Source organism: Delphinus delphis, chromosome 15 (genome assembly GCF_949987515.2).
Source record: "Delphinus delphis chromosome 15, mDelDel1.2, whole genome shotgun sequence".
NCBI classification, from domain to species: Eukaryota; Metazoa; Chordata; class Mammalia; order Artiodactyla; family Delphinidae; genus Delphinus; species Delphinus delphis.
Window position 1 is genome coordinate 71,640,922 of NC_082697.1, and position 23,284 is coordinate 71,664,205.

The 23,284-nt window shown below is 57.8% G+C and overlaps 5 protein-coding genes across 13 annotated transcripts in view; 2 read left to right on the forward strand and 3 right to left on the reverse strand.

Moving 5' to 3' along the window:
• Positions 1-5,898, forward strand: part of SGF29 (SAGA complex associated factor 29) — a 34,835-nt gene extending 28,937 nt beyond the window's left edge. For all 6 annotated transcript variants that reach the window (XM_060032014.1, XM_069541413.1, XM_069541414.1 and 3 more), the window contains 6 exons: positions 2,753-2,817; positions 3,744-3,873; positions 3,944-4,090; positions 4,331-4,366; positions 4,478-4,640; positions 5,699-5,898. In XM_060032014.1, the coding sequence (XP_059887997.1) occupies positions 2,753-2,817; positions 3,744-3,873; positions 3,944-4,090; positions 4,331-4,366; positions 4,478-4,640; positions 5,699-5,815 (658 nt within the window). In that variant the 3' untranslated portion in view covers positions 5,816-5,898. The remainder of the gene's footprint in view (positions 1-2,752; positions 2,818-3,743; positions 3,874-3,943; positions 4,091-4,330; positions 4,367-4,477; positions 4,641-5,698) is intronic.
• A 158-nt stretch (positions 5,899-6,056) lies between these two features.
• Positions 6,057-9,781, reverse strand: LOC132438116 (sulfotransferase 1A1). 2 transcript variants are annotated; one of them, XM_060032016.1, is made up of 9 exons: positions 9,650-9,781; positions 9,180-9,330; positions 8,270-8,453; positions 8,041-8,166; positions 7,872-7,969; positions 7,231-7,357; positions 7,032-7,126; positions 6,356-6,536; positions 6,057-6,227 (listed from the first exon to the last, which is right to left on the reverse strand). In XM_060032016.1, the coding sequence occupies exons 3-9, from the start codon at positions 8,415-8,417 to the stop codon at positions 6,067-6,069; spliced, it is 936 nt and encodes a 311-aa protein (XP_059887999.1). In that variant the 5' UTR covers positions 8,418-8,453; positions 9,180-9,330; positions 9,650-9,781; the 3' UTR covers positions 6,057-6,066. The 2 variants fall into 2 exon arrangements, with proteins under 2 accessions (XP_059887999.1, XP_059888000.1); XM_060032017.1 differs by lacking the exon at positions 9,650-9,781 and having other exon boundaries at positions 9,180-9,554.
• Positions 9,782-10,335: 554 nt separating this feature from the next.
• SLX1A (SLX1 homolog A, structure-specific endonuclease subunit) lies at positions 10,336-13,250 on the reverse strand. Its single transcript, XM_060032018.1, has 6 exons — positions 12,805-13,250; positions 12,213-12,264; positions 11,791-12,120; positions 10,792-10,919; positions 10,543-10,630; positions 10,336-10,461 (listed from the first exon to the last, which is right to left on the reverse strand). The coding sequence occupies exons 1-6, from the start codon at positions 12,990-12,992 to the stop codon at positions 10,432-10,434; spliced, it is 816 nt and encodes a 271-aa protein (XP_059888001.1). The 5' UTR covers positions 12,993-13,250; the 3' UTR covers positions 10,336-10,431.
• BOLA2B (bolA family member 2B) lies at positions 11,838-14,138 on the forward strand. The gene is made up of 4 exons (XM_060032019.1): positions 11,838-11,974; positions 13,259-13,512; positions 13,604-13,701; positions 14,001-14,138. Exons 2-4 carry the CDS (start codon positions 13,450-13,452, stop codon positions 14,098-14,100), a joined length of 261 nt encoding a protein of 86 aa, XP_059888002.1. The 5' UTR covers positions 11,838-11,974; positions 13,259-13,449; the 3' UTR covers positions 14,101-14,138.
• A 2,320-nt stretch (positions 14,139-16,458) lies between these two features.
• CORO1A (coronin 1A) lies at positions 16,459-21,970 on the reverse strand. 3 transcript variants are annotated; one of them, XM_060032023.1, is made up of 12 exons: positions 21,838-21,924; positions 20,873-20,933; positions 20,048-20,246; positions 18,774-18,896; positions 18,554-18,683; positions 18,282-18,466; positions 18,015-18,134; positions 17,711-17,815; positions 17,452-17,597; positions 17,279-17,336; positions 16,974-17,189; positions 16,459-16,672 (listed from the first exon to the last, which is right to left on the reverse strand). In XM_060032023.1, the coding sequence occupies exons 3-12, from the start codon at positions 20,243-20,245 to the stop codon at positions 16,568-16,570; spliced, it is 1,386 nt and encodes a 461-aa protein (XP_059888006.1). In that variant the 5' UTR covers position 20,246; positions 20,873-20,933; positions 21,838-21,924; the 3' UTR covers positions 16,459-16,567. The 3 variants fall into 3 exon arrangements, with proteins under 3 accessions (XP_059888006.1, XP_059888005.1, XP_059888004.1); XM_060032022.1 differs by lacking the exon at positions 20,873-20,933 and having other exon boundaries at positions 21,838-21,970; XM_060032021.1 differs by lacking the exons at positions 20,873-20,933; positions 21,838-21,924 and adding an exon at positions 20,687-20,707.
• Positions 21,971-23,284: the final 1,314 nt, after the last annotated feature.

A 23,284-nucleotide genomic window follows, 5' to 3' on the forward strand; every position in this document is an offset into this window, starting at 1 on the left:
TAGCAGCAGGAGTCAAAGGGAAACAGATCAAAGATGTCACTTTCCGTGTTCCAGTGGAGACGGGCAGCCATTCTGGGGGGGAACAAGATATTTCCTAACATTGGTTCAGAAGGCGCTTCTCCAGGTGCGGCTCTGTGAGGGCACAGGAGAGAAGGCCCACAAGGAATTATTTTTCACCCCAATCAAATAATTACTGTGTATTGGTATGCAGCAGTATTGGATTACTTTAAAGAGCCCACACCATTTAGCCCCTTACGAATGGCTGGGGAGGGGGGCCGGGTTTGGTGGGGGGAGGGAGGTTAAGGCTCAGGGTTCTTGGCTGAGGACCCTTCAAAGGAAGCCCGGCCAGCAAGAGGCGTTTCCTCTGCTGTCCCAGGTGAAGTGGGGCTCTTGGGATGGCACCATCCCTGAGGGTTGCTGACGGGCTGGCAGGCTGCCTCCCAGAAGGTAGGGACCCACGCTTCGCTGGGTGGTCATCCTGGTTGACCTGAAGCCTCTATGGTTCCGAGATGGAGAAGTTTCAGCTCCAGAAAACTGCTCTTTAAATAGGAAATGATCTTAAAACATTGTTTCCTCAGATCTCTGCAGTGGCGCTTCAGTAACTTTAGGAAACGGAGTATTACATTCCTCTCCTTAGAGATTCACAATGCAAATTAAAGCACTGAAGTGTTAAAGTACTGAAGTACTAAAGTGCTGCAGTATTAAAGTATTGAAGGCTCTGCCAAGTTCTGCAACAGCAATTTCTTTAACTCAGTATTTCCCAAACTTACTTGACAGTGGAATACATTTACACACTGGTTCTCAAGTCCGGCTGCGCCCAGAGGTTCTGCTTTAACTGGGGTGGAGTTCATGCATTGGTGTTAACTTTCTACATAATTTCAGACCTACAGAAATGTATTTTTACCACATTTGCTTTACCACTCTATAGATATATGTATTTACAATCTTTTTTTTTTCTGAATCATTTATGTTGCAGACATGATGCATGATGCCTCTTGACCTCTAAATACATCAGTCAGCATTTCCTAAAAACCAGGACATTCTTAAACAACCACGGTACATTTCTCAAAATCAGGAAATTACAGATATGAAACTATTAACTGATCTACACATCTTATTCAGAGCTCATCACTGTCCACTGATGACCTTTATAGCAAAAGAACAGAACATTTTTATAGTGCAGATCAGCACTGTGTTTAGTTTTCATGTCTCTCTGGTCTCTTCCAATCTGGAACGGTTCCCAGGCTGTCTTTGCTTTTCCTGACCTTGACATTTTGAAGATTACAGGCCAGTGTAGAATGGCCCTCAGTTGGGTTTGTCTAATGTTTCCTCACGGTTAGATTCAGGTGTTACGCTTTTGGAAGTAATAGCATGGAAGTGATGTCGTCCTCCGTCATCATATTACAAGGCCAAAAGACTCCCACTGGTTAAGGTGGGCTCTTCCAGGTTTCTCCTGTGTCAAGTTATTGCTGTTTTCCATTGTGTGATTAGTAAGTATCTTATGAGAGATACTTGGAGACTGTGTACATATCCCGTTTCACATCAGACCCACTAGTTTTGGCATCTGTTGATGATTCTTACTTAAAGCAATTGGGATTCTTTTTAAAAAGCTCCCCAGGGCGTTCTGATGTCCAGCTAGGGTTGAGAACCACTCCATTAATATCTCACAGAATACAGCTTAGGAAATACTACATAAAAGGATGTCCTCCAAACAGGCCCAGCAGCAATGATCAAACTTTGCAAGTTCCCTTTGGCCTGCTGGCTTTTACTCCTCCTCTGCTTTCCTGGAAGCCTAATTGCCCCGTGTACCAGTGCTCATGCACAAGCCCGAGGTGGCTCTGGCTGAGTCATCCTGGCGTCCGATACCAGCCACGCTGAGCTTCAGTGCTCCAAGCCTGTCAGCGTGGTGTTCATCCCTCCCTGCTTTGGTTTGCGCAGTTCCCTCTGCCAAGGCTGCCCCTTGCCCGATCTTCTGGCCTTTCTTTTGCCTGATGAGTCCACAAGAGTCACACCCTCTGGGACACCTCCTGTGACACTACTGTGCTGTGTTCTCACGGGTCTGAACCAAGGCCTTCAGAAACACGTGGGCATTTACTAAAGGTTTGCGAGAGGAATGTGCTGGAGAATAAATGACCTGAAGTGGCTTCTCTGCTGCTTATCGCTGTTGAGATATTCTTTGGAGGAGGTTCCCAAAGGTCTAGGATAAAGAAGCCTTCTTCCCGCAAGGATCTGTGTGCACTTCTGCCAGGTTGCTTGGGTCCCAGCCACCCTGGAACCCCCGTAATCGAACTCCAGAGGTTTCCTGGGGCTGCAGTCTTTCAGGGATGAGTTCCCTCCACTCCCAGCCCTGCTCTGAGCCGAGACAACTCCCCACAGTCCTCTGGAGTGTCTCTTTTACAGGTGCCACTAGGGCAGACCCCAAGTTTTAACTTCTGTCCTCCGAATCGCAAGAGGTTGTTAGAGCCTGCTGGCACCCAGCAGCACTTCTTCAGGATTTGTCGGATGCACTGCGGCCAGGGCAGCTCTCTGCTTTGCTTACCTCTACAGGACCCTCTTAGGTTTTTTTGGCCTGCCACTTCCTCTTGCCTCATCAGTTCTTTTATGCTTTTAAGATTAAAAAACACGTGCTTACAGGGTTTATGGTTTCCAGCATCAGGGTTGGTCTGAGCTAGCCAGCCTGCCGTAATGAGAAAAGGAAGTCTGCGCTTTGTGCTTCATCCAGACCTCTTCTTTCCCTTCTCCCTGCCCTCAGCATCCTCCGGAAAGCCCTAGATAAGATTGCGGAAATCAAGTCTCTGTTGGAAGAGAGGCGGATTGGTGAGTTAGAGACGACCAGGCCGGCATTCCTGGACCAGGCGGAGTGAGGGTTCCTGAGAGCAGCAGTCAGGTCTCCCTGTAGGGGAGCCTGTGACCTCAGTCTGGTGGGATTGTTCCGGGGGCTTCTGACAGAGAAGCGCCTGGGCAGCCTGGGGTGGGGAAGGGAAAGGGGATCATCGCCAGAGCTCCCTGCAGACCATGCCGATTCCCCTGCTCCCTCTACTGCCTGGGTCAGTCACCTCCCTCCTTCCTACTGCCACCCACTCCCATTTCTTGCTGTGGGGAGAACCAGAGCTGCACCCTGGGTGTCTTGAAGCCAGCCTTCCACATGGAGTTTACCTACACGAGGCACTGGCTTCCAGAGCCCTCAGGCTGCTGTGGCTTTCCCACCTCTCTTGCCCCAGTGAACCCCCCGTGTGCAACTCCTCACCCATCAAAAATGCTGTCACACTGCCAGCTGGGTTTGTATGAAGTGGCTGCGTGTGTTGAACCATGCCTGAGGAGGTCAGGGGTCTGTCCACATTTGAGAGTTTGTTTTTTAAACTTTTTGTTGAATTACAACATATATTCATAGAAAAGTACACTAAGTGGACATACAGCTCACCGGAACTTTCACTAACTGAACATGACGGATGTAACCAGCACCCAGATCAAGAAATAGAACGTGACCAGCACCCCAGAATCCCAGCTTTTGCCCTTTCTAGTTCCCTCTCCCTAGGGTATCCACCCTCCTGGTGTCTCACCATCTGGGCGGTCTGACTGTGGGCATCTGGTGGAAGGGGCGGGATGGCACCTGGGCCCTTGGTGCTAACTTCGGCGGTGGGGCTGCAGGCTGAGCTCTGACAGCCCGATGCAGGCAGGCTAGGGTGGGCCTGGGGGCGGGAACCCTGTCCCTGGTGTCTCAAAGGCTCACTTCTTTCCCACAGCGGCCAAGATCGCAGGCCTGTACAATGACTCGGAGCCCCCTCGGAAGACCATGCGCAGGGGGGTGCTGATGACCCTGCTGCAGCAGTCAGCCATGACCCTGCCCCTGTGGATCGGGAAGCCTGGTGACAAGTGAGGGCGGGCCCAGGGCTGGGGCGCTGGCAGGGAAGGGACTGGAAGTGACATTTTATTCCACCCTCAGGCCCCCGCCCCTCTGTGGGGCCATTCCAGCTTCTGGGGACTACGTGGCCAAACCTGGGGACAAGGTGGCTGCCCGGGTGAAGGCTGTGGATGGGGATGAGCAGTGGATCCTGGCCGAGGTGGTCAGTTACAGCCATGCCACCAACAAGTGAGTGGACGCCCAGCCCTGTGGGCTCTCCCCCCGTCACCACACCCACTTGGGCTGCGACTCTCACCCGTCTGCAAGATGGGAGAAAAGCAGCTTCTCCTGGGTGCCGGTGGGGATGGTGTGTGAAGTGGGCTCCTGGGGTTCTTCCCTTCCCTGCCCTCCTCCCCCGCTTCCTCGGGGCTCCCTGACTTGGACTATGCACCTCCCTGAATCCACCGCTTTCCTTTTGTTTACCCACAGGTATGAGGTAGATGACATTGACGAAGAAGGCAAAGAGTGAGTGTGCTCATGGGGGGGCTGTGGAAGCCTGGGGGCAGCTAAGCTGCTGGGATGGGGCCCCCACCTGGCCATGAGTTGACCTTAGCTGCTCCCCCTCGCCCCCACCAGGAGACACACCCTGAGCCGCCGGCGGATCATCCCACTGCCGCAGTGGAAGGCCAACCCGGAGACAGACCCCGAAGCCTTATTCCAGAAGGAGCAGCTCGTGCTGGCCCTGTATCCCCAGACCACCTGCTTCTACCGTGCCCTGATCCACACGCCCCCACAACGGGTAAGCCAGCCTTCACGGGAGAGACACTGGCCCCGCTACAAGGACCAGCTGGGTCATGGAACATCTTCCCACTTTCCGTCCCCTTTTCCTCATCTCACAGCCTCTCTGAGCTAGGAGGGTCCTGCAAGTTGGCCTTTGTCTTCTGCTTAGTCTGCCCTACAGCCCTGCCCTCTAGGGCAGCACCAGCCAGCCCTCCTCGCTCCAAGCTTCAGAGCCTCAGCAAGCCCTGAGCAGAACGGACCCGAAGCATACTCTAGTCTAACCTCGCTTTTGCACTGAGATGGGAAGTTCAAGGCCCAGGGTCTGTTTGGACCCTTGACTCCTGCACCGCTGCCCTTTCCTTGGCTGAGCTGCTTTCTCTCGAGCTCCTGACATCGCTGACGCCCTGGTCACCCATCACCTGATGGGAGTTTAAAGGCTGTTCTCCCCTCTTCCTCCAGGATACCTGCCTGCTGCCCTGTAGGCTGTCTTTTTTTTTTTTCTTTTTTTTGCTGCGCTGAGTCTTCGTTGCTGCGTGCAGGCTTTCTCTAGTTGCAGCGAGCAGGGGCTACTCTTCGTTGCAGTGCGTGGGCTTCTCATTGTGGTGGCTTCTCTTGTTGCAGAGCACGGGCTCTAGGCACACGGGCTTCAGTAGTTGTGGCGCACGGGCTTGCTTGCTCCGAGGCATGTGGGATCTTCCGGAACCAGGGATCGAACCGGTGTCCCCTGCACCGGCAGGCGGATTCCTAATCGCTCTGCCACCAGGGAAGTCCCCCTCTAGGCTGTCCTTGATCCCTTTAACACGGGCTCCCTGGTACCAGACCCTCCAGTTATGGCCCATCCACGTAGGTGGCAAGTCTCCCTTCTCCCTGCTCTTCATCCCTTACCCTTGGCCCTTTGTTGTTGAGGAAAGAGCTCTGTAGTAACAGGGACTAGGTTCAAACATCTAGACTTCCTGAGTGACTGCGAGGACAGGAGAGGCTGGGGGCCCACGAGCCAGAGGTTCCTGTCTATCTAGGTTTGGGGGGGCCTCGCCTGGAGGTCTCTGACCAGTCACTCCCGTCTGCCCCCTACTGCAGCCCCAGGATGACTATTCGGTCCTGTTTGAAGACACCTCCTATGCAGATGGTTACTCGCCTCCCCTCAATGTGGCCCAGCGGTACGTGGTGGCTTGTAAGGAGCCCAAGAAAAAGTGAAGCTGCCTAGCGGACTCGCGATCTCCTGACACCCTCGAAGGGGACGCAACACAGGATTCTGTGATCGAATAAATATTCCTCCTCCCTTGTCCATGTCTCCTGGGTTTTACTTTTCCAGACCCTTCCTTCCCGCCCAACTAGGGCGAGCTGGAGGCCGCCAGGGAAGATGGCCTCACTTGGGTCCCAGTGGGCATGTACCCTTTTGGCTCATGCTCGTCCTTTGCTTCCAGCAGAGGCTGTGTTCACACACATCAGACTTTATTGTCGAGGCCTGTCTCACGCTCACCCTGATGGGCACCACTCAGCTCCCAGCGGAAGTGGAGGTGGCAGCCTGCCATCTTCGCAGCATAGTCGGCTTCAAAGCGCTCATTCTGGGCCACAGTGAAGGTGGATTTCCAGTCCCCAGTGATGCCTGGGAGAGACGAAAGGGGAGAGGTCCCCGTCACAGAGGAGGCCCTGACTGGCTGAACGGCGGCTCTAGCTGCTGCTCCCCCACTCTCTCCCCAGATGCCCGTGCCCGCTCCCTGGGGCAGCTCTCACCTTTCCTCATGAAGGCAGAGATGCTGTGGTCCATGACTTCGGTGGGTATGGTGCTGTAGTTGGTCATGGGGTTCTTCTTCATCTCCTTGAAAGACGTGTGCTGGACGATGTGATCCACGGTCTCCTCTGGCAGAGAGTGCCCCACGAACTCCAGGATCTTCTGAATCTCCCTTTTGGGGTTCTGGAGCAGCAGAGGGGCTCCTCAGTGGAGGTTTGCATTGCTTGCTGAGCAAACAGAAGGGAGGTCCCTTTCTAACCCTGTGGGGATCTGGCCACTTCTGCTTAGAGACCTCAGACCCTGTTCCTTGACTCTGGTCCTCTTTCCCTAGGGCAGGTTTGATTGCCTTCTGCCCTGTGGCCCTTTATTACAGATGTCTGGTTCCTGCTGGATGAGAGGAGGGACAGTCCTCTTTCATAACCGTGGCCCCAGGAGAAGCAACAGCAGTAACTAGCTGATGGATGAGTGCACGGTTGCTGACTCGAGTGCTAGGAGATAAGAGCCATACAGGGCACTGCTGCAAGGGGGCACTGCTGCTCCGTCCTGCGGAGGGGATCCAGGAGGACTGGGCTGTGGGCTGTCATAGGGGAGGGGCGCTGAGAGGGCCTTGGCAGGTCACTGTGAGGTTCCTGCCTCTCTGCGTGTGACATGGAGGGACGCAGAAGCAGGCGGTCTCACCTGCTTTATGTCCTCATAGAAGAGGTAGAGAACAGGGTGGGTGTGACTCAGCTCCCACCACTCCTGCACGTGCTGGTACCAGGACCCGTAGGACACTGGAGAAAAGGGCAGGGGGCATGGACACAGAGGTTGGCATAAGTTGTAGCTGGTGCCCCTCAGCTCCACCCCACCCCTTTCCTTCCTCCAGAGTCAGCCCCACCTTCCCCAGCCATGAACTTCTCCAGGAAGCTGTCCCAGGTGCCAGGGTCAGGGTGCACCTTGGCCATGCGGTAGAAGTGGTAATAGGAGACGGCCACATCCTTTGCATTGCGGGCGACGTAGACCACCTAGAGGGGCAGATGACACCCCACCCCCACCCCAGCACCATCACCACACAGCACACTGGGCACTAGGTGTCCCACCCTTCACAGCATCCTTGCCAGGGAGGTTCTCTCGGTTTGGCTGAGGGAGAAACGGGTCGAGGCTGACTCACTTGCAGTCCCATGGTGTGGGCGAGACTGAGCTGGGGCTTGAACCCTGCTCTGATGCCGAACTCTGGGCTGCTCTCTGAAACCATATTTTATACTAATCTAATCCCCTCAATGCCACTCTGCCTGAATTTGGAACAAGGCGTGCTGGATTCCCACCAGCCTCTCTTCCACGGGCCTGTGAGCCCGGCTCTGCACAGAGGAGTCTCCTTTTCACCAGATTATCTGACCCCACTAGAGCCATCAGGCAGATGCCCCCCGCTTCCCTTAAGATGAGACCAGGCTGGAGGAGGTGAGGAGACCTCCCCAGAAGGTAGGGCCAAAGCTGGGATGGCCCCAGCAGCCTCCTTCCCTGGCTTCCTCTGCCATTCACCTTGACCTTCTGATCCAGCAGGGTCGGTGGAAGCAGAGCCAGGGGCAAGTGTGTCTTGATCAGCCGTGGGGCTGGTGTATCTTCCAGAAGCTCAGCACCTAAGCCATAGGTAGGGAAAAGCCGGCTGAGCTGGAGCCCGAGTCCTACCTCCCAGCACCCCGCCACATACCTGTGGGAAGGCCAGGGACCCTGAGCTCAAGGAAGGGCACCCGGACGAAGATGGGGGCTCTCTGACACTTCTCCAGGTCGCCACCCTGGTAGATCAGGTCCAGGATCTCGCTTACCCAGGTGGTGCCTGGAGAGAGAGGGAAAGGGGAGGCGAGCAGGGCTGAGCACGCCCCTCCCGGCCCAAGGTGGGGCCTGCAGCCAGGAGAGGTATTGGTGCCCTCAGCACCTACCGGATTTGGGGTAGGTGCTGATGAGCAGGTCACTGGGCCAGGCCTGGAAGCTCTGCAGCGGCCCCAGTCCCTCTGCAAAGTACCTGATGAGAGGGATCCCCTTCACGTGCTCCAGTGGCGGGCGCGAGGTGTCCTGGACCAGCTCCATGCTGCCACGTCAGGGTCCAGAGTGTAGCTTCCTTCCCTTAACAATAGCACAGTGGGGCCAGCCGTTGAATTCTTGCTTTGAGGTAAGGAAACTGAGGCTGAGGGAGCCGCCTGCCCACGCTCACAGAGCTACTGAGTGGTGGGGCTGGGATTCCAAGCCAGATCCAGTGCTCACGCAGTGGGTCACACCCAGGCTCATTTTTATTTGCCTGCAGAGCTTTTAAAATCCCAAACCAATTAAAACACTCTCTGGGGATGGGACCCAGATAGCAGTTTTTTGGAAGCTCTCCAGGGGATTCCATTGTGCACTTGAGAAAACCCACTCTAGGTCCTGCCTGTCTGAACTTCCTGCCAGCCCCCAGCTTGCTTTCTCTTCCTGCTTTGCCTCCGGGCCTAATCCTGGTGGGCTCCTCCCTGACGTCCCCTCCTTCAGCTCCCCTCCTGGCCCCTCACATATGTTGGAAAACTCCAAAAAGGCCAGTTGGGCCTGAGACCCCGCTTGCCCAGCTACCCTCCCCAGCTTGGAGAAAAACACAGCCAATTGAGCAACCGTTTGGGGAGCCGGAATCTGGTATGTGAATGGGCAAAACTCATGACTCACTGGAGGAGGGGGAGGGGAAGGAGGAGGAGGGGGATTATTCAGGCCAGGCTGTAGATTGAGATGGGCAATCCATGGGGAAAGGGCAGGGTGTGAGAAGCCGGACCAGAAAGCTCAAGCGACAGGATGAGATCCAGCCCAGCCGGCCCACCACCTCGCTCTCACCCGACTTCTCTGGATCGTGGCCTCCTGACGTCTGCGTGCTGCGGCTTAGAACGCAGAACGGCTGTGGTGTGGTGAGGGCAGAACTGCTCTCTGAGCTGAAGGTCTTGTAGGTCCAAAGTGGGAGGGGTATGGAGCCGGCACTGGGACTTGGCTGTTGTCCAGGAAGGAAAGGGTGAAGTTCGGGGTGGGAGAGCCCCTCTGTGCTACTCTGCTCAGTGCCCAGCTGGAATCAAGCTTAGACCGGCCTGAAAACCTAAGATGTGGGTTTAGTGTGTAGAAAACAGAAGACTGAAACTAGACACAAGGGTGCAATCGTTTTCTTTTTTGTTTTTTGGTATTTCGAGCTGTAATCCTGGCTCCTGACCTGCCCTCTGAACTCCACCCCTGAAAAGGGGGCCAAAAGACAGCTTTACCTAATGGACCCAGTCTAGAAAGGGCAGAGGAGTGGAGGGGAAATGTGGGACACTCACCCTCCTGCTGGTTCCCGGCCAGTCTTGAAGAGGCCAAGGGTTCAGGTGGAAGGCAGCTCAGAGGCCCCCAGCAGCCCAAACATTGTTCCAGACACTTCTGGCTCTGACCACGAGGCCAGTCCAGAGGGATGTGCGTAGGCCGGGTCTTGGGGTTTGCGGCAGAGCCGAGCAGGGCAGGCTCTTTTTGAGGCAGCAAAGGATAGGAAAGAGCCAGAATGCTTAGGTCGAATAACCCTGGGAGTGAGCCCCAGCTCCATGGCTCCCGTGGGAAGGCGGCTCCCGTGGGACAGCACGGAGCCTCACTCATGGTTGGTAACACAACAGCCCCCAGAAGGTGCTTTTTTTTCTGTGGGTTTGAACAAGGCTCTGCAGACAGAGATGAGAAGGAGTTGGGGCTTAGAGAGCCACAGGACCCCGTGGTGGAACAGCATCCCCCCTCTCCTCCTCGGCCTTTGTCCTTACTGTTTGGATTAAAGTCTGGAGTCAAGCTGAGCACCGGAGGTGGGGGGGCTCTGTGTGCAGGGTGTGAGTCTCCCAAGCCCTCAAAGGACTATGTGACTTCAGAGGCTGGTCCGTGCTGGGGCCAGTGGCCGTTCCCCACTCTGTCCTCCTCAGGCCCCAGGGACTGGCAGGGCCTCTGCCTCCTACCCCACTCTCCCACCCCCCAGCAAACACCAGAAGGTACCTTAACTCAGACTTTTTATTGTACTCAAGTAAAAACTGCCCAGACCCACAGGGGGTGGCACAGAAAAGGAGTGGGCAGAGGTTGGGGACGCTGAGGATCAGATCTCCAGCATGTCGGTCCAGTGTTCCTGTGGAGACAAGAGGGCTGGTGAAAGGCAGCCCAGGAGATGGAGTGGGGTAGTGAGGCTGGGGCCCAAGCCACCTCTCACCTCTTCTAATTCCGAGTCCTCCTCTTCCTCCTCGGTGCCCATCCGGCACAGCCAGATCAGGTCTCCCCACAGCAGTGAGTTCTTACAGCTACCAGGGGTGCGGTTGGTAGGAGATAGAGTCAGGATCCCAAGCCTCCTCCAGGCCAGGACCTGGGCGCTAAGATGAGGACTACCGCAGGCCTGGACTTGGACAACGGGGCACCGTCTTCCCAGAGCTAAACCAGGCTGGAGTAGGGGTGCTGGACTCACCCAGGGCATTGGCCCTCTAGGGGCAGAAGCTGCCCTGGCTCCTCCTGCAGGAACTCCTCTGCCAGGCAGATCACATGGGCCCTCAGGGAGCAGCCAGGGTGGGGGCAACACAGGGGGTCTTCTTCATCCTGTCAGAGGTGGCAGGCAAGTAAGAGAGAAAATGGGGAGTAATGATGTAGCTAGCAATGGTGAAGAATTTCTATGGACTAGACACTGTTCCAAGACTTCACATAAAACCACCTTATGAGACATGCGCTCTTGATACTATTATTTGTAATTTATAGATGAGGAAACTGAGGCACGGAGACGTTAAAATACTGGCCCACAGGGACTAAGCTGGCCAGTTTTCTCTGAGTGTTAGCAGCGATTACATAACACCACAGCAGGGCAGCCAGACCTACAGTTCCTTAAAGGCTGAGCAATCTCAGGCAGGTCACTTAAGCTCTGAATGGCAAGAACTCAACTTACATTTACTGAGGGCTCAGTAGAAGCCAGACTCATCATCTCAATTAATTTATTAAATATTTATTGGCAATCTGCTCTGCACTAGACCCTGTTCTACAGTAGTGAAAAGGAACTAAATGCCCCAGCAGAGTTTAGAATGGGCGGGGGGGGGGGGGGCAGAAACTGATAACAAGGTAAATAAAATACACAGTATGTCAGACAATAATAAGTGTTAAAAGAAGCCAGGGAAGTGTACAAGAAAGAGTGGCAATTTCAGTTGGAAAACCAAGGAAAACCTCACGGAGGAAAAGTGGCATTTTATCAAGACGTAAGGTCTAGGGAAGAACCTTTCAGTCAAAGGGAAAGGGCAAAAGCCCTGAAAGGAGAATACTGGCGTCGAGGAATGGCCGCAAGCACTATGATCCCCGTTTTCGAGATGGGGGCAGACTGGCCAAAGGGTGTCAGTGGGCTGCCCAGTCCCTCAAGAAACAGCTTGATCTTGAGTCCTCTGAATCCTAGACCGCCCTGACCCGGAGACCAGGTGGAGAGTCTTACCTGGAGCACACGCGCGCACAGGGTGCAGCGGGTCTCGGCGTCATGCTCCAGCTCGGACTCGGTGTCAGCCGCGCGGCGCCTCGGGGCTGAAGCCCTGGGCGGCGGAGGCCCGAAGGCCAGCGGCACGTGAGGCGGCGGCGGCGGGCAGAGATCCTGGCGGAAGTCGGCGCGCAGCCAGCGCAAGGTGAGTGGGAGTCGCGCCCAGGGCGGCGCGCGCAGCATGTGCGCCAGCACGCGCAGGTGAAAGGCGAAGGTTGCCTCGCCGCGCAGGCGCGGACCCACGTGCGCCAAGCGGCGCGAGGCCTGCGGATGCTGCCAGGCCCACTCGAACTGCAGGCGGGGAGTACTGAGCTTCAGGGCCGTCCGAGGAAGGCCCTAAGCCCTAGCCCCCGTCCTCCCGGCACCCCCGTCTCTTTTCTTACCCGAAGGGCGGCCACTGCGGAGGGGAAGCCGTGTACGATGAGCACCATCTCCCTGGGGAAGAGAATGAGGGGCGCGGCCTGTGAGCCCCTCGCCCCTCCCCGTGTCAAACCGAATCCCCTCGCCATGGTGCGCCTCCGGTCCTACCCGAGAGGGGAGTCACACCCGGCTTCAAGCCTAGCCCACGAGGCTCTGCCCCCTTCATGGAGGTATGTCCCCTCGCACCTGCTAACCTCAGGCCCCGCCTCCAGTCACAGGTATTCAACAGCCCTCCTCAGTTCCTCTCCCTTCCAGGCTTTCTCTATTCCAACCCAGCCTTGTTCACCAAGCCCCGTGTCGATGGACCAAACCTAGATCATCAATCCCCTTCCCACCCAACCCCCTCCTCTGAGACCCACAGCCCAGACTCACAGGGCTCCGCCTCCCCACTACCCCTTCTCCCCCGCGATAGTCCCCCCTCGTCACTAGGACCCCGCCCGCAGCCCTGTTTTTCAGCCCCCAACCCGGCCGCGCCCCTCTCAACGGGCCTCCCCTCCGCCGGCTCCGGCCTCCTCCTAGAAGCCCTTCTCCTGACAGTGACCCACCGCCTCTTACCAGGGCCCGCGTCCACTGGTCCGCCAGGCCCCGCCTTTTCTGCGGCCCCCGTTGTGCTGCTGCACCCGACGAGCAGGGTTGACCGTGAACCCTACGTAGACGCGGCCCCGGTGCCGAGGGTTCAGGCAGTAGAGCAGGTAGACGCCGAAGAAGCGCCCGGGCCTCGCCGCGCCCCCTGTGGGGCCCATCGGAACTTGGGGGTTGATTGCTCTGGCCTGTGACCCCGGGGAGAGCTGGGTTGCCAGGGACGCAAGATGCTTGTCTCGGAAAAAGCGCTTAGGGGCAATCCCAAGGTACCCTAGAGGCCACAGCAATGCAGGCTCGTGCACCCTCTACTAGCTGGAGCTAGGGTGTCCAAACCGGGGCGCAGATCCCGGGCTGCTGTGCAGGCGGCGGGTACCAATTAGCGTCCGCCGGGGCCTTATGCAGACTCTGATTGGCTGACTGATGGTAGGTGCAGAAACCGGAGACTGTTGGAAAACTGGGCTTGCAAGAGGGCGGAAGTGCTGTGTTTACTGACGCCTTAGTAAGGGCGGAAGTAGAGACCTCAACGGAAGTGGCGCTAGTAAGGGCGGAAGCAGTGTGGCAGGGGTGCGAGCAGGGGTACTGTCCCCGCTGGGACGTCGACCCTGTTGGGCTGCCACAATGGAACTCAGCGCCGAGTACCTCCGGGAGAAGCTGCAGCGGGACCTGGAGGCGGAACACGTGGTGAGTTGAGCGGCGTGGACGCTCGCCCAGCGAGGGGAACAGGGCTCCTGAGGGGCGGGCTTGGCACCATCCACCCCATTCTGCCCCATAGGAAGTGGAGGACACGACTCCCAACCGTTGCGCGTCTAGCTTCCGAGTCCTCGTGGTGTCGGCCAAGTTCGAGGGGAAGCCGCTGCTTCAGAGACACCGGTGAGACCCCAGGAAAACCTCATTCAGCGCGGCCCCAGCTCCAGGACTACATCCCCGGCCGCTCCCCAAAACCTAACTCACCCCCACCAATGCGGCCCAGCACCGCAGACCACGACCCCAGCGATCCCGCCTTCATGGCCTCTGCTTCAAATATTCAGACTTCAGCCCTCTACCTCTCTTGTTGCCAGGTTTCAGGGACTACAACCTGGGGGACACTTCCAGTCTCCCGGCTCACCCTAGATTCGGGGTCTGCGACGCAGGCCCCAGCCTGCCGTTTTCTAACCCCATCTCTCTCTCAGGCTTGTGAACACTTGCCTAGCAGAAGAGCTCCTGCACATCCATGCTTTTGAGCAGAAAACCCTGACTCCAGAGCAGTGGACCCGTGAGCAGCAGAAATAAGGGACCCGGACCTGCACATCTATTAAATTATGAGTCAGGCCCAGCTTCTGTGTCAGTGTGTGTTGTGTGTAGGAGGGTGGGAGGTGTGCAGAGGCTGGGTCTAGGGCCTGGCTTCTCCCTGCCCTCCACTCTCCATTGTTTTACTTTGGGCAAGTACCTCTCCACACAGAGGCCTTCGTATCCGCACTTATAAAGTGAAAGTTCAGTTCTTAAAGTCCCTTCCAGGGTGGGCCTCACAGGTCTTCTTTGTAATCCTTGGTGGACCCCCTTGGGGTACGGCCACTACCCACCCGACCCACCCATTCATTGACCATTGCTGGGGGTTCCTGCTCTGTCCTCCTTCAAGATGCATAGATGAGAAGTGCTCACGGTTTTAGGGCCTTGGGCAATTTAACAAACCTCTCCCTCTCCCTAATATCATCCCAATGTCAGAGGCATTATAGAAGATTCCACACTTCCCCTGTTGGTTCCCCAAGCCCTTCACCGCCTCAGGGACCTGGTACCCTAGCAGGGGCTTCCCAACACCTGGAATGGCAGTGTTTTCTGGCCCCTGGAGAAAGTCCAGTGACCCTTTGGCCCTGGGCTTGATGTGGCCACAGCTGACCCTGGAGAGCTGGTGAAGTTTTTCAGGAATGGAGGGGTGGGATGGGCATAGGGTTACAGCAGGAAAGTAAGGCCGACCAGAGCCACAAAATTGGGGCATGTGATGCCCTAGAGTCGACACAAGTGCCAGAGTTGATTAGGCCTTGCATAGGTGAGGGCCCTGAGACCCAGGAGGAATAGGAAGTGTGCTAACTGGGGCCAGAGCTCTTTGGGGGTGAGAAATTGCAGATTTCAACCATCCCACCTACCCTGTTCTCCTGTTTTCAAGGCCGGTTTCTTGGCCCCTAAATTACCACCACCCCCACCCCCATCTCCCTCTCTTGTTTCTCTCAGAGGAAGCTGGAAATCATGGTGAGTAGGGGCTAACCCTTCTGAGTTCCAAGGATCCTTCCCTGAACTTTTTTCCGTTTCCCTGGGCCAGGAGAACTAGTGACTACCCACAAGTCTGCTTCACTAGAAGGGCCCATCATCCCTTTGTGTGGGAGACTGAGGCCCAGGCTCCAGATGGTCTCCTTCTCTCTGTACCACACCCCTGATTGGATCCACCCCCTGGGTTCACAGAGCTGTGGTGGAATCCCTCCCCATTCTATAGATGAGCAACTGAGGTGTGGAGAGAAGTGACTTGCCCACGGTCACATGGTTTGCATAGAGATTGAGACCCAAATGGGCAGACAGGGACATTTGTACAGCATGCCAAAGGGGAATGGGGGTTCAAAAGGGACATTTAGTCCTTGCTGTGGTCCCTATGTGGATGAACAAAGCCCTGCTGTGGCCAGGACACCCATCCCCAACAGTCCTGTGTCCCAGCTCAGGGGGGATCACCTGCTAAGTTGGCCATCGGAAACCCATTTCCAAGTCCCCCCTTGATAGGGCTTGACAGATTGAGGTCAGACTCAGGTGGAAGCCACAGACAGGGTTCAAGAGGCAGCCATGTGGGGGCTTCCCTGGTGGCGCAGTGGTTGAGAGTCCGCCTGCCGATGCAGGGGACACGGGTTCGTGCCCCAGTCCGGGAAGATCCCACATGCTGCGGAGCGGCTGGTCCCGTGAGCCATGGCCGCTGAGCGTGCGCGTCCGGAGCCTGTGCTCCGCAACGGGAGAGGCCACAGCAGTGAGAGGCCCACGTACCGCAAAAACAAACAAACAAACAAACAAAAAAAAAAAAAAAAAAAGAGGCAGCCATGTGGTGCAGGGAAGGCTCTGAACTAGAAGGGGAGACTTGCATCTTGACTCAGGATCTGTCCCTCAGCAAGCCCAGCTCCTGCTCTCAGCCTCAGTTTCCTTGCTTGTAAACTAGGGTCAGGGCCTATTGCTTTGATTCTAAGCTTTCTTCTTACAAAAGGACCCCTTATTTTGATCCCTTGGGCTTACAGTTTGGAAGATGTCATGTAAGTGCTGGTTGCTTCATCTTCCCCACAAGCAGGCAGCAGTGTCAGGACAGCTGCATGCAAGCTGGTGTTGTGGTTGACTAGCAAAGGCAGATTTGGGGTAAACAGAATGACCGAGGCTCCAGGCTAGATCCCTGAGCAGCTTCGACCTACCAGCTGGAAAACAGAGCAGGCTCCCAACCCACATCAGCGCAGGATGGCTCCCACCCGCAAAGGCCTGTTCCTGTCTGTGGTCTAGGGCGTTCAGAGGCATCTCCCCAGCCCGCCCCTGCCATGGGTCAAGCTCATCGAGGCTATGGAGGGGGAAGCTCAAGTGCAGGTCAGTTCAGCAGACCCAGCATCTGGTGACCAGTCACTGGAGTCTGAGAGGTACCAGAAAATAAAGCCATTTTATTAGTATTTTCTTATGTGCCATGGTGGCCTGAGGAGTGGGAGTGGAAGGGAGGGAGGCGATGCCGTTGGCCTCAGCCGGTGGTCCTCTACTTGGCCTGGACTGTCTCCTCCAGCCTATCCAGGCGCTTCTGTAGCTCCTGTACCGTGGCCTGGAGCTTCCTCATCTCTTCCTCCAACCGGGATACGGCATCCTGGGGGATCCAGGGCTGCATCAGGCCCAGCTCCTCCCTGGCCACTAGGCCTCTTCCCAAGAGCCCCAGGGCTTGGGCCCTTCTGTCTCTCAGCCAGAGAGCTGCAGGCCTATAAGCCTGAAACCTGTTTTCTGAGGCCTCAGGATTATCCACTCCCAGCCCCCAAAGGATCCCCAACATTGTGAGTTTGGGCTGCCCCAAATGCCAGCCTCTTTCCACTGGGTCAATGACCACATCGGTAGCAGCCCCTGCCCTACCCCATCTTCCTGTCCTGATTCCCGGGCTCCCATCTGCCTCTCACCGAACTGGGAACGCCACTGGCCTCAGGTGCCATCCTCTTGCGCCCAGTGTCCAGGCCCCGGTTGATCCTCAGCTCCCGGCTCTTTGGGGGCACGTAGCCATCCTTGAGGGAAATGAGAAGGGGCCCGGCATCCCGACCCCCTAGCCACTCCTCAGCTGTGAGGGCAGCGTCAGGCCCTGCAGTGGGCGGGTACAGGTCCTCCTGGAACAGGTCCGACTGTGGGGCAAGGCCAAGGCTGGTTAAGAAAGTGGGCCACACCACCACCCGCCACTCCGAGAGCCCGGGGAGGGACCCTGGAGCATCACCTTTCTAGGCACCGTCATGGCGATGGGCTCACACCTCCGCTCATGCAGCTTGTAGAATCTGTGGAAGCAGGAAGGCGATCAGCGCCCACAGCATGGCTGGGCTGGGACTGAAGCGCGGCGTGCGGTCGGCACTGCCCAAGGAGCATACTCAGGTCAGGGGCAGGGGCAGTTACCTGGCAATCTCACACTTGTTCACCTCCAGACCACGTTTGGGCATGTAGCCCATGCCACGCTGGGACTCCTTGGAACTGAACATGGAGAGATAGTGCAGGAATGGGGCCTCGGAAGTGATCTCGAAGTACCGGATAGAGCTGTCACCCTGCAGGTGGTGGATGCAAGGGAGGATCAACACGGGCAGATGCCTCCAGCCGTGGTCCTTTCCCAGTCCCCCTGCCCACCTTGCTCCCCCGACCCCCTGCCCAACTGGGCCACCTTGCCACAGAGGTAGACAATGTTGGTGTCAGGGTCAAAGAAGGGCAGCAGGACACCGCTGCTCGTGTCCAGTTCCTGCAGGGACAGCGGCTCCTCCAGGTGCTTCTGTAGAGACGGGCAGGGGTTTATAATGAGCTGGACCACGTCAGGCCCAGGTGCGGTCCAGTGATGGAGGAGTGGGGTGGGGGGCTTATAGACCAACCAGCGGAAAACCCCATCTCGCGGTGGGTAAACTGAGGCCATGGCCTTCCAGCCAGACACTTGGCAGGGCTGGGACTAAGCCTGTTCCCTGCCGGGCACTCACCGTGTCCCACAGCGCCACCTGCCGCTCACTCATGCGGCTGAAACCTGTGGTCAGGATGTTTCCATCTGACACAAACACGGCACGCACAGGCCGGGTCCCCTCATGGGGACGGTCCTTCTCCTGGAAGGAAAGGGAGGGGACCGGTCAGGCATCCGCACGCACCCCCTAAGGGCCAGGCCCCAGCTGGGAGTGGGTAGCATCTAGGGGCCTGGTTGGTGGTGGGTAGGAGGGGCAAAGCTCTCAGGGTCAAGGGTCAAGGCAACTCACAGCTACAATGGTGCCTTTGCGGGGCTCAATGATGCGGAATCGCTTGTCGCGGCAGGAGGTACAGATGAGGGCGCCATCTCGGCTCCAGTCCACGCTGTAGATTGTGTCCGGGTGCACGTCCGAGCCCAGTGTCAGCACGGCCGCCCCCGTGCCCACGTCCCACACCAGGATCACATTGTCGCAACCTGGGCGATGCCCCCAGTGTCAGAAGTCATGAGCCTCCCACCCTCGCTGTCAGGGGACCAGCCCTCCCTGCTTCTCCCCCCGGGCACCTGCACTGAGAAGCACATTCTGAGCTGTGGGGTGCCAGGCCACAATGCCCACGCGCTTGGTGTGGCCCTCCAGGGTGACGACAGGCTCCCGCAGGGGCAGCACCAGGCCCCCATCAGGGATCTCCCACACCTGCAGAGAAGCGGCGAGTGAGTCTCGGGGGCTCCGAACGTCAGCTCCAGTGCTGGAGCCCCCTCCTGGCCCGTGTGTCCCCACACTCACCATGACTGTGCAGTCCTCGGAGCCACTGGCAATGACATTATCATTGTGCGGGCACCAGGCGATGTCCAGCACTGGGGCCGTGTGGCCACAGACCATAGGCACGTTCTTGTCCACACGTCCAGTCTAGAGGACACAGCAGGGCCTCTGAGGGAGGTGCTTTTGCCCTCCAAACCCAATCCAACCTCCCCACTCCCCTCCACGAGGCACGGAGAGAAAAGCTGTGAGGTCCCTGGGAGGCAGAGCGGGGCCTGGGGTGGGAGGGTTTGGTCCTCTGCCCCTGCCCCAGAGTTCTCTGGGCAACTCAGTAGTGCAGGATGGGCACAGGGGGCTGGTCCTGCCTTGCCGTCAGAGCCTTGCCAAGTTCCTGCCATCTCTAGCTCAGTTTCTCATCCATGCCCCACGGCCTGGTACTCCCACCCCTGCTTCCCCAGGTGAGGCCCCCATGGGAAGACAGGCCAGGGCCCTGGGCATGGGACAGGCTGCTGGGGGGTAGTTATACTGGGGCTGGAGTTCCCCAAGGAAGTGTGTGTGAATGATGGGGCTGTAGGGATGGGTCCTTCCAAAAGGACAGGGATGGGGAAGTCTGTCATAACCGGCCCCCCGGCAGGAGCAGAGGTTTGGAAATGGGCTCTTCCGGGGACAGCTGCTGCAGCAGGGCTTCCTGTGTGAAGAGCGGGCCCAGCTCTCACCCCGACAACCACTTCCTCTTCTCTTGTTTCCATCGGACCTTTTAAGGTAACAACTGAGGGCCTGTCTCCCCTTCCTGTCTCACCACCCAAGAGCACAGGAGTGTGCTGGGGGTGGGGGTCAGCAGACAACAGGGCAGGGGAGGCAAGATCTGACGGAGGCCGGGTTGGGGGAGCCGAGAGGGTCTCTTACATCACCCTTGCCTGTGAGCTTGGAACCAGAGCTTGCTGCATTCCCAAGGGCTCCGAAAGTTCCCTCCAAACCCTAAGAGCACTTGCCCAGACTCCATCCCAGCCCTCTTCGTGCTCCCGAGGGGAGAAAGGTCCAGGCTGAGAACTGGGAGGCCTGGCCCTGGGTCTGCAGGACTCACTGTACATCCCTTCCCGTGTCATCTCCCCTCTAGCTTTAGCTTCCATCCGCCCACTGCATGTAGGAGCTGAAGGAAGCCTAAGGTTCATCTGGCTCAGCTCAACTTTACAGACAACACTGTGGCCTGGGAAGGCTTGGGGATAGTCAATCACCTCATCAGGACCCCCAGGGGGCCACTAGATGACCAGAGCCCCCCCACCAGGGCTCCAGGGGCTCACCTTGCCCAGGGGCAGCACCAGGAAGGCCCCTCCCCCACTGGCCTCACAGATCAGGGCCACGAACTTGGGGTTGACAGAGCAGAAGCCACTGTCCCAGGTGTTCTGTGAGACGCGCACGTCCTCATAGCACTGGTCAGCCTTGGCCGGCTGTCCAAACACGTGGCGGAACTTGCTGGAACGGACCACTTGCCGGCTCATCCTGGAAGGCACACAGGTGGAGGGCTTTTCTCCCTTCAGGTCAACTCTGACCTTACAGTGGCCCCCATCTCCCCCAGGACCCTCCTCAGCCTGGCAGTCATGGCCTCAGCTAACTTCCCCAGCATGTCTCCCCGGCCCCTTGCCGCTCTCCTCTGTAACTGACATCCTGCTATGCTCACACTCGCCTTGCCCACACCTCCTCACCCCTGGCTAACCTGCAAGGCCCACCTTCTCAACCCGCCCCAAGCCTGGCTTCTGTACCCTCAGCCTCCCCGGCAGAGCCTGATGTGGGGTAGCACCTAGTGCCGATTTGACCACAGAATGGTTGACGGACACAGAGCCCTTCCTCTCTGACGGGTCACACTCTGGGGCCTCAATGCAACAGCTTGGAGGGTGGGTTCTCTCAGCCTCAGTGTCCAGACCTCACACCCTCACACCCACATGAGAAGCTGCCTAAAGGCAGGGGCCCTCCCCGCCTCCAGGCCCAGGGTTGGACATGCTGAGGGAAGCAGCGTGTAGGTTTGCCTGGGAGGCATGTCCTCAGTGGCAGGAGGGCTTCCCCAGCAGGTCTCCGGGCTCCAGAAACAAGCGGATGGCTCAGGTCCCAGCATCACCTCCTCCACGCACCTCTGCTTCTCGCCTCTGCTTAAGCAGGTGCCCTTCAGTGCCTTCTCCAGTCCCAGTGGAACTATGCTCAGGAAGGGAGAGGCCGGCACCCACTTCTCAGACGGAGGTCCAGCTAGGATGGTTTTCCCCCCGGGCTGGGTGACAGCGAAGCCAAGGGGCCTGCCTCTGGCTCCCCAGGCTCCAGGCCCCCATCCTGGCGCCCAACAGCATCGCCTTCCAGCTCACCGTGGGGGCCCCCCCAGGGCCTCTCCTCCACGGCCCCAGCTTCACCCTTTTGCCCCCCCTTCAGGCCTAGCCCTTCTCACTGGGGGCTCCAGCCAGCCTCGCCCATCCCGTGACTCTCCAAGAGGCTCCGGGGTCCACCCGCCCGGAAAGCAGGTGAGGAGCTTGCGTGAGGAGAAGCAGTCTGGGGGCAGGGGATCCATCCCAGATGGGAAGCCTGGGTCTGGGGAGAGGGAGCCGCAAATCGGAGGTTGGGAGACAGGAAGCCATCGTGCCACCCCACCTCCTTCCCCACCGCAGGTACCAGGCCCGGAAACCACGGAAAGGGGAACTTGGTCTTTTCTTGTTTTGCTCTCAACCCCTTCCTGTCTCCAAGCTCAGGGCAGCTGCTGGGCTCACCCCACCCTGCCCCCGACTGCCACCCCAAAGACTCCCATTCTGGGGAGAGTCCGGTCGGCGCGTGTCCTGACCCCCGGGCTCCCCCACCTCCATCTTGGCTGCGGTGGTCCCTCACCCTCGCCCGCTCCCGGAGCTCTCAGACACGCAGACGGACCCTCCTCCGCGCACCCACACCCCAGGCGAGTCCCGCCACGCGGGGCGTGAACGGGCTCTGTCCCCGCCTCCGAGCCAGCTCGCTCTGACAGTCTGTCGGCCCCCGCAGAGGGCTTCTGCCAGGCTCCCGCCTGCCCCACAGGTGGCCCAGGGCAGCGATGCCGAGTCCCGTCCCCGGGCTCCAGCCTTACCTGCTGCTGAGAGATGAGTGACCCCCCCAGACGGAGGAGGGAGAGGAGGAGGAGGAAGCAGCTGGAGGAGCCTGCGACTGCCGGCTGAGGATGCTCTTGTCAAGACAATGAATGAGAAGCAGCGGCGCCCGCCTCCTTAGGGGTGGCAGCGCCCCTTTGGGCGGAGCTCTTGAAGGGGAGAGCCCTTCCCTCCGCAGAGGCGCCGCCTCGCCCCACCAGCCCGCAGCCTCCCCTTCCCTCCCCTCCCCTCCCTCCGCGGAGAAGCTCAGCGCCTTAGGCTGCCAATTCGAAACCAAAACAGATGCTGCTGGCCCGTCGCTGACAATCTGATCTGCACTTTTTAATGTCAAAATGTAAAAAATACCCGTTCCTTCTTCCCTCCTTCAGCCCACCCCCAGCCTACTCGCCATCCTTCGCCTGGCATTCATAAAAGGGCCCATCAGTCCTCCCAGCGGCCTTGGTACAGCCCCCCCGCCCCCCCCCCCCGCCCCAGCTAAGGCTATGCTGCCATCTCTTCCCCCACCGACGACGCTCAGGGAACAGGAAGGCGGGGGGACAAGGAGGAGGGAGAACCCTGCACCCACCTGCACCCAGGAAGCCTGGGGCCTCTCCGGGCTCCTACATTTACAAGCAGGTGGCCTTGGGAGAGTCACTTAACTTCTCTGGGTCTGTCCTCACCTAGGAGCACCTCTGCCTGCCTCACAGGGGCGAATGAAATAATTTGGTGTTATGGAGAGCCTCTTTGCGCAGGGGCTACGGAAGTGAAAAAGTCAGAGTTGAGTTCCTGCCCCAAAGAGCTCTCAGTCTACTGAAAGGAGAGGCACAAATAACAGCTCCAAGAGCTAAGTAGAGGCCGAAGCCCAGACTTCAGACTAAGAGGAAGGAGTTCGTTCCCATCCTTGGCATCAGCGTCTCGGAGGTAGCAATGCGGAAAGACCCGCTCTAGAATCAGACTGCTTTGCGAGCTTGACTCCTGGCCGGCCGGCACACCTACTGAGTGACGTTGGGCAGGTTCCTTAACCTCTGTCAGCCTCAGTTTCTCTTTCTGTAACAGCGTCATACCTACCTCCTGACTTTATTGGAACAGAAAGCCTTCTGCACCTCATCCAAAGTGTAGCAAGCACTTAATAAATGTTGCCTCCCACCACTGTTACTGTTTAGAGTATTGGGACTGAACCTGAAAGGATGAGAAGGGGCCAACAGGCGTGACCGGAGGAGGTCTTGTCAGCAGAGGGGCAGCCTGAGCAAAGTCCCAACGATGTGATCCTTCAGCCCCTGGTTCAAATCCTGCCTCCACCACAGCTTGGCTGCGTGATCTTGGGCAAGAGGTCTAAACCTCAGTTTCTTCATCTGTAAATGGAGGCTAAATATGATTTGTCCCATCCAGCTTACAGTTATGAGGCTCGAGTGGTTATAAAAGTGTCCTACACACTTTTATTCCATTCAA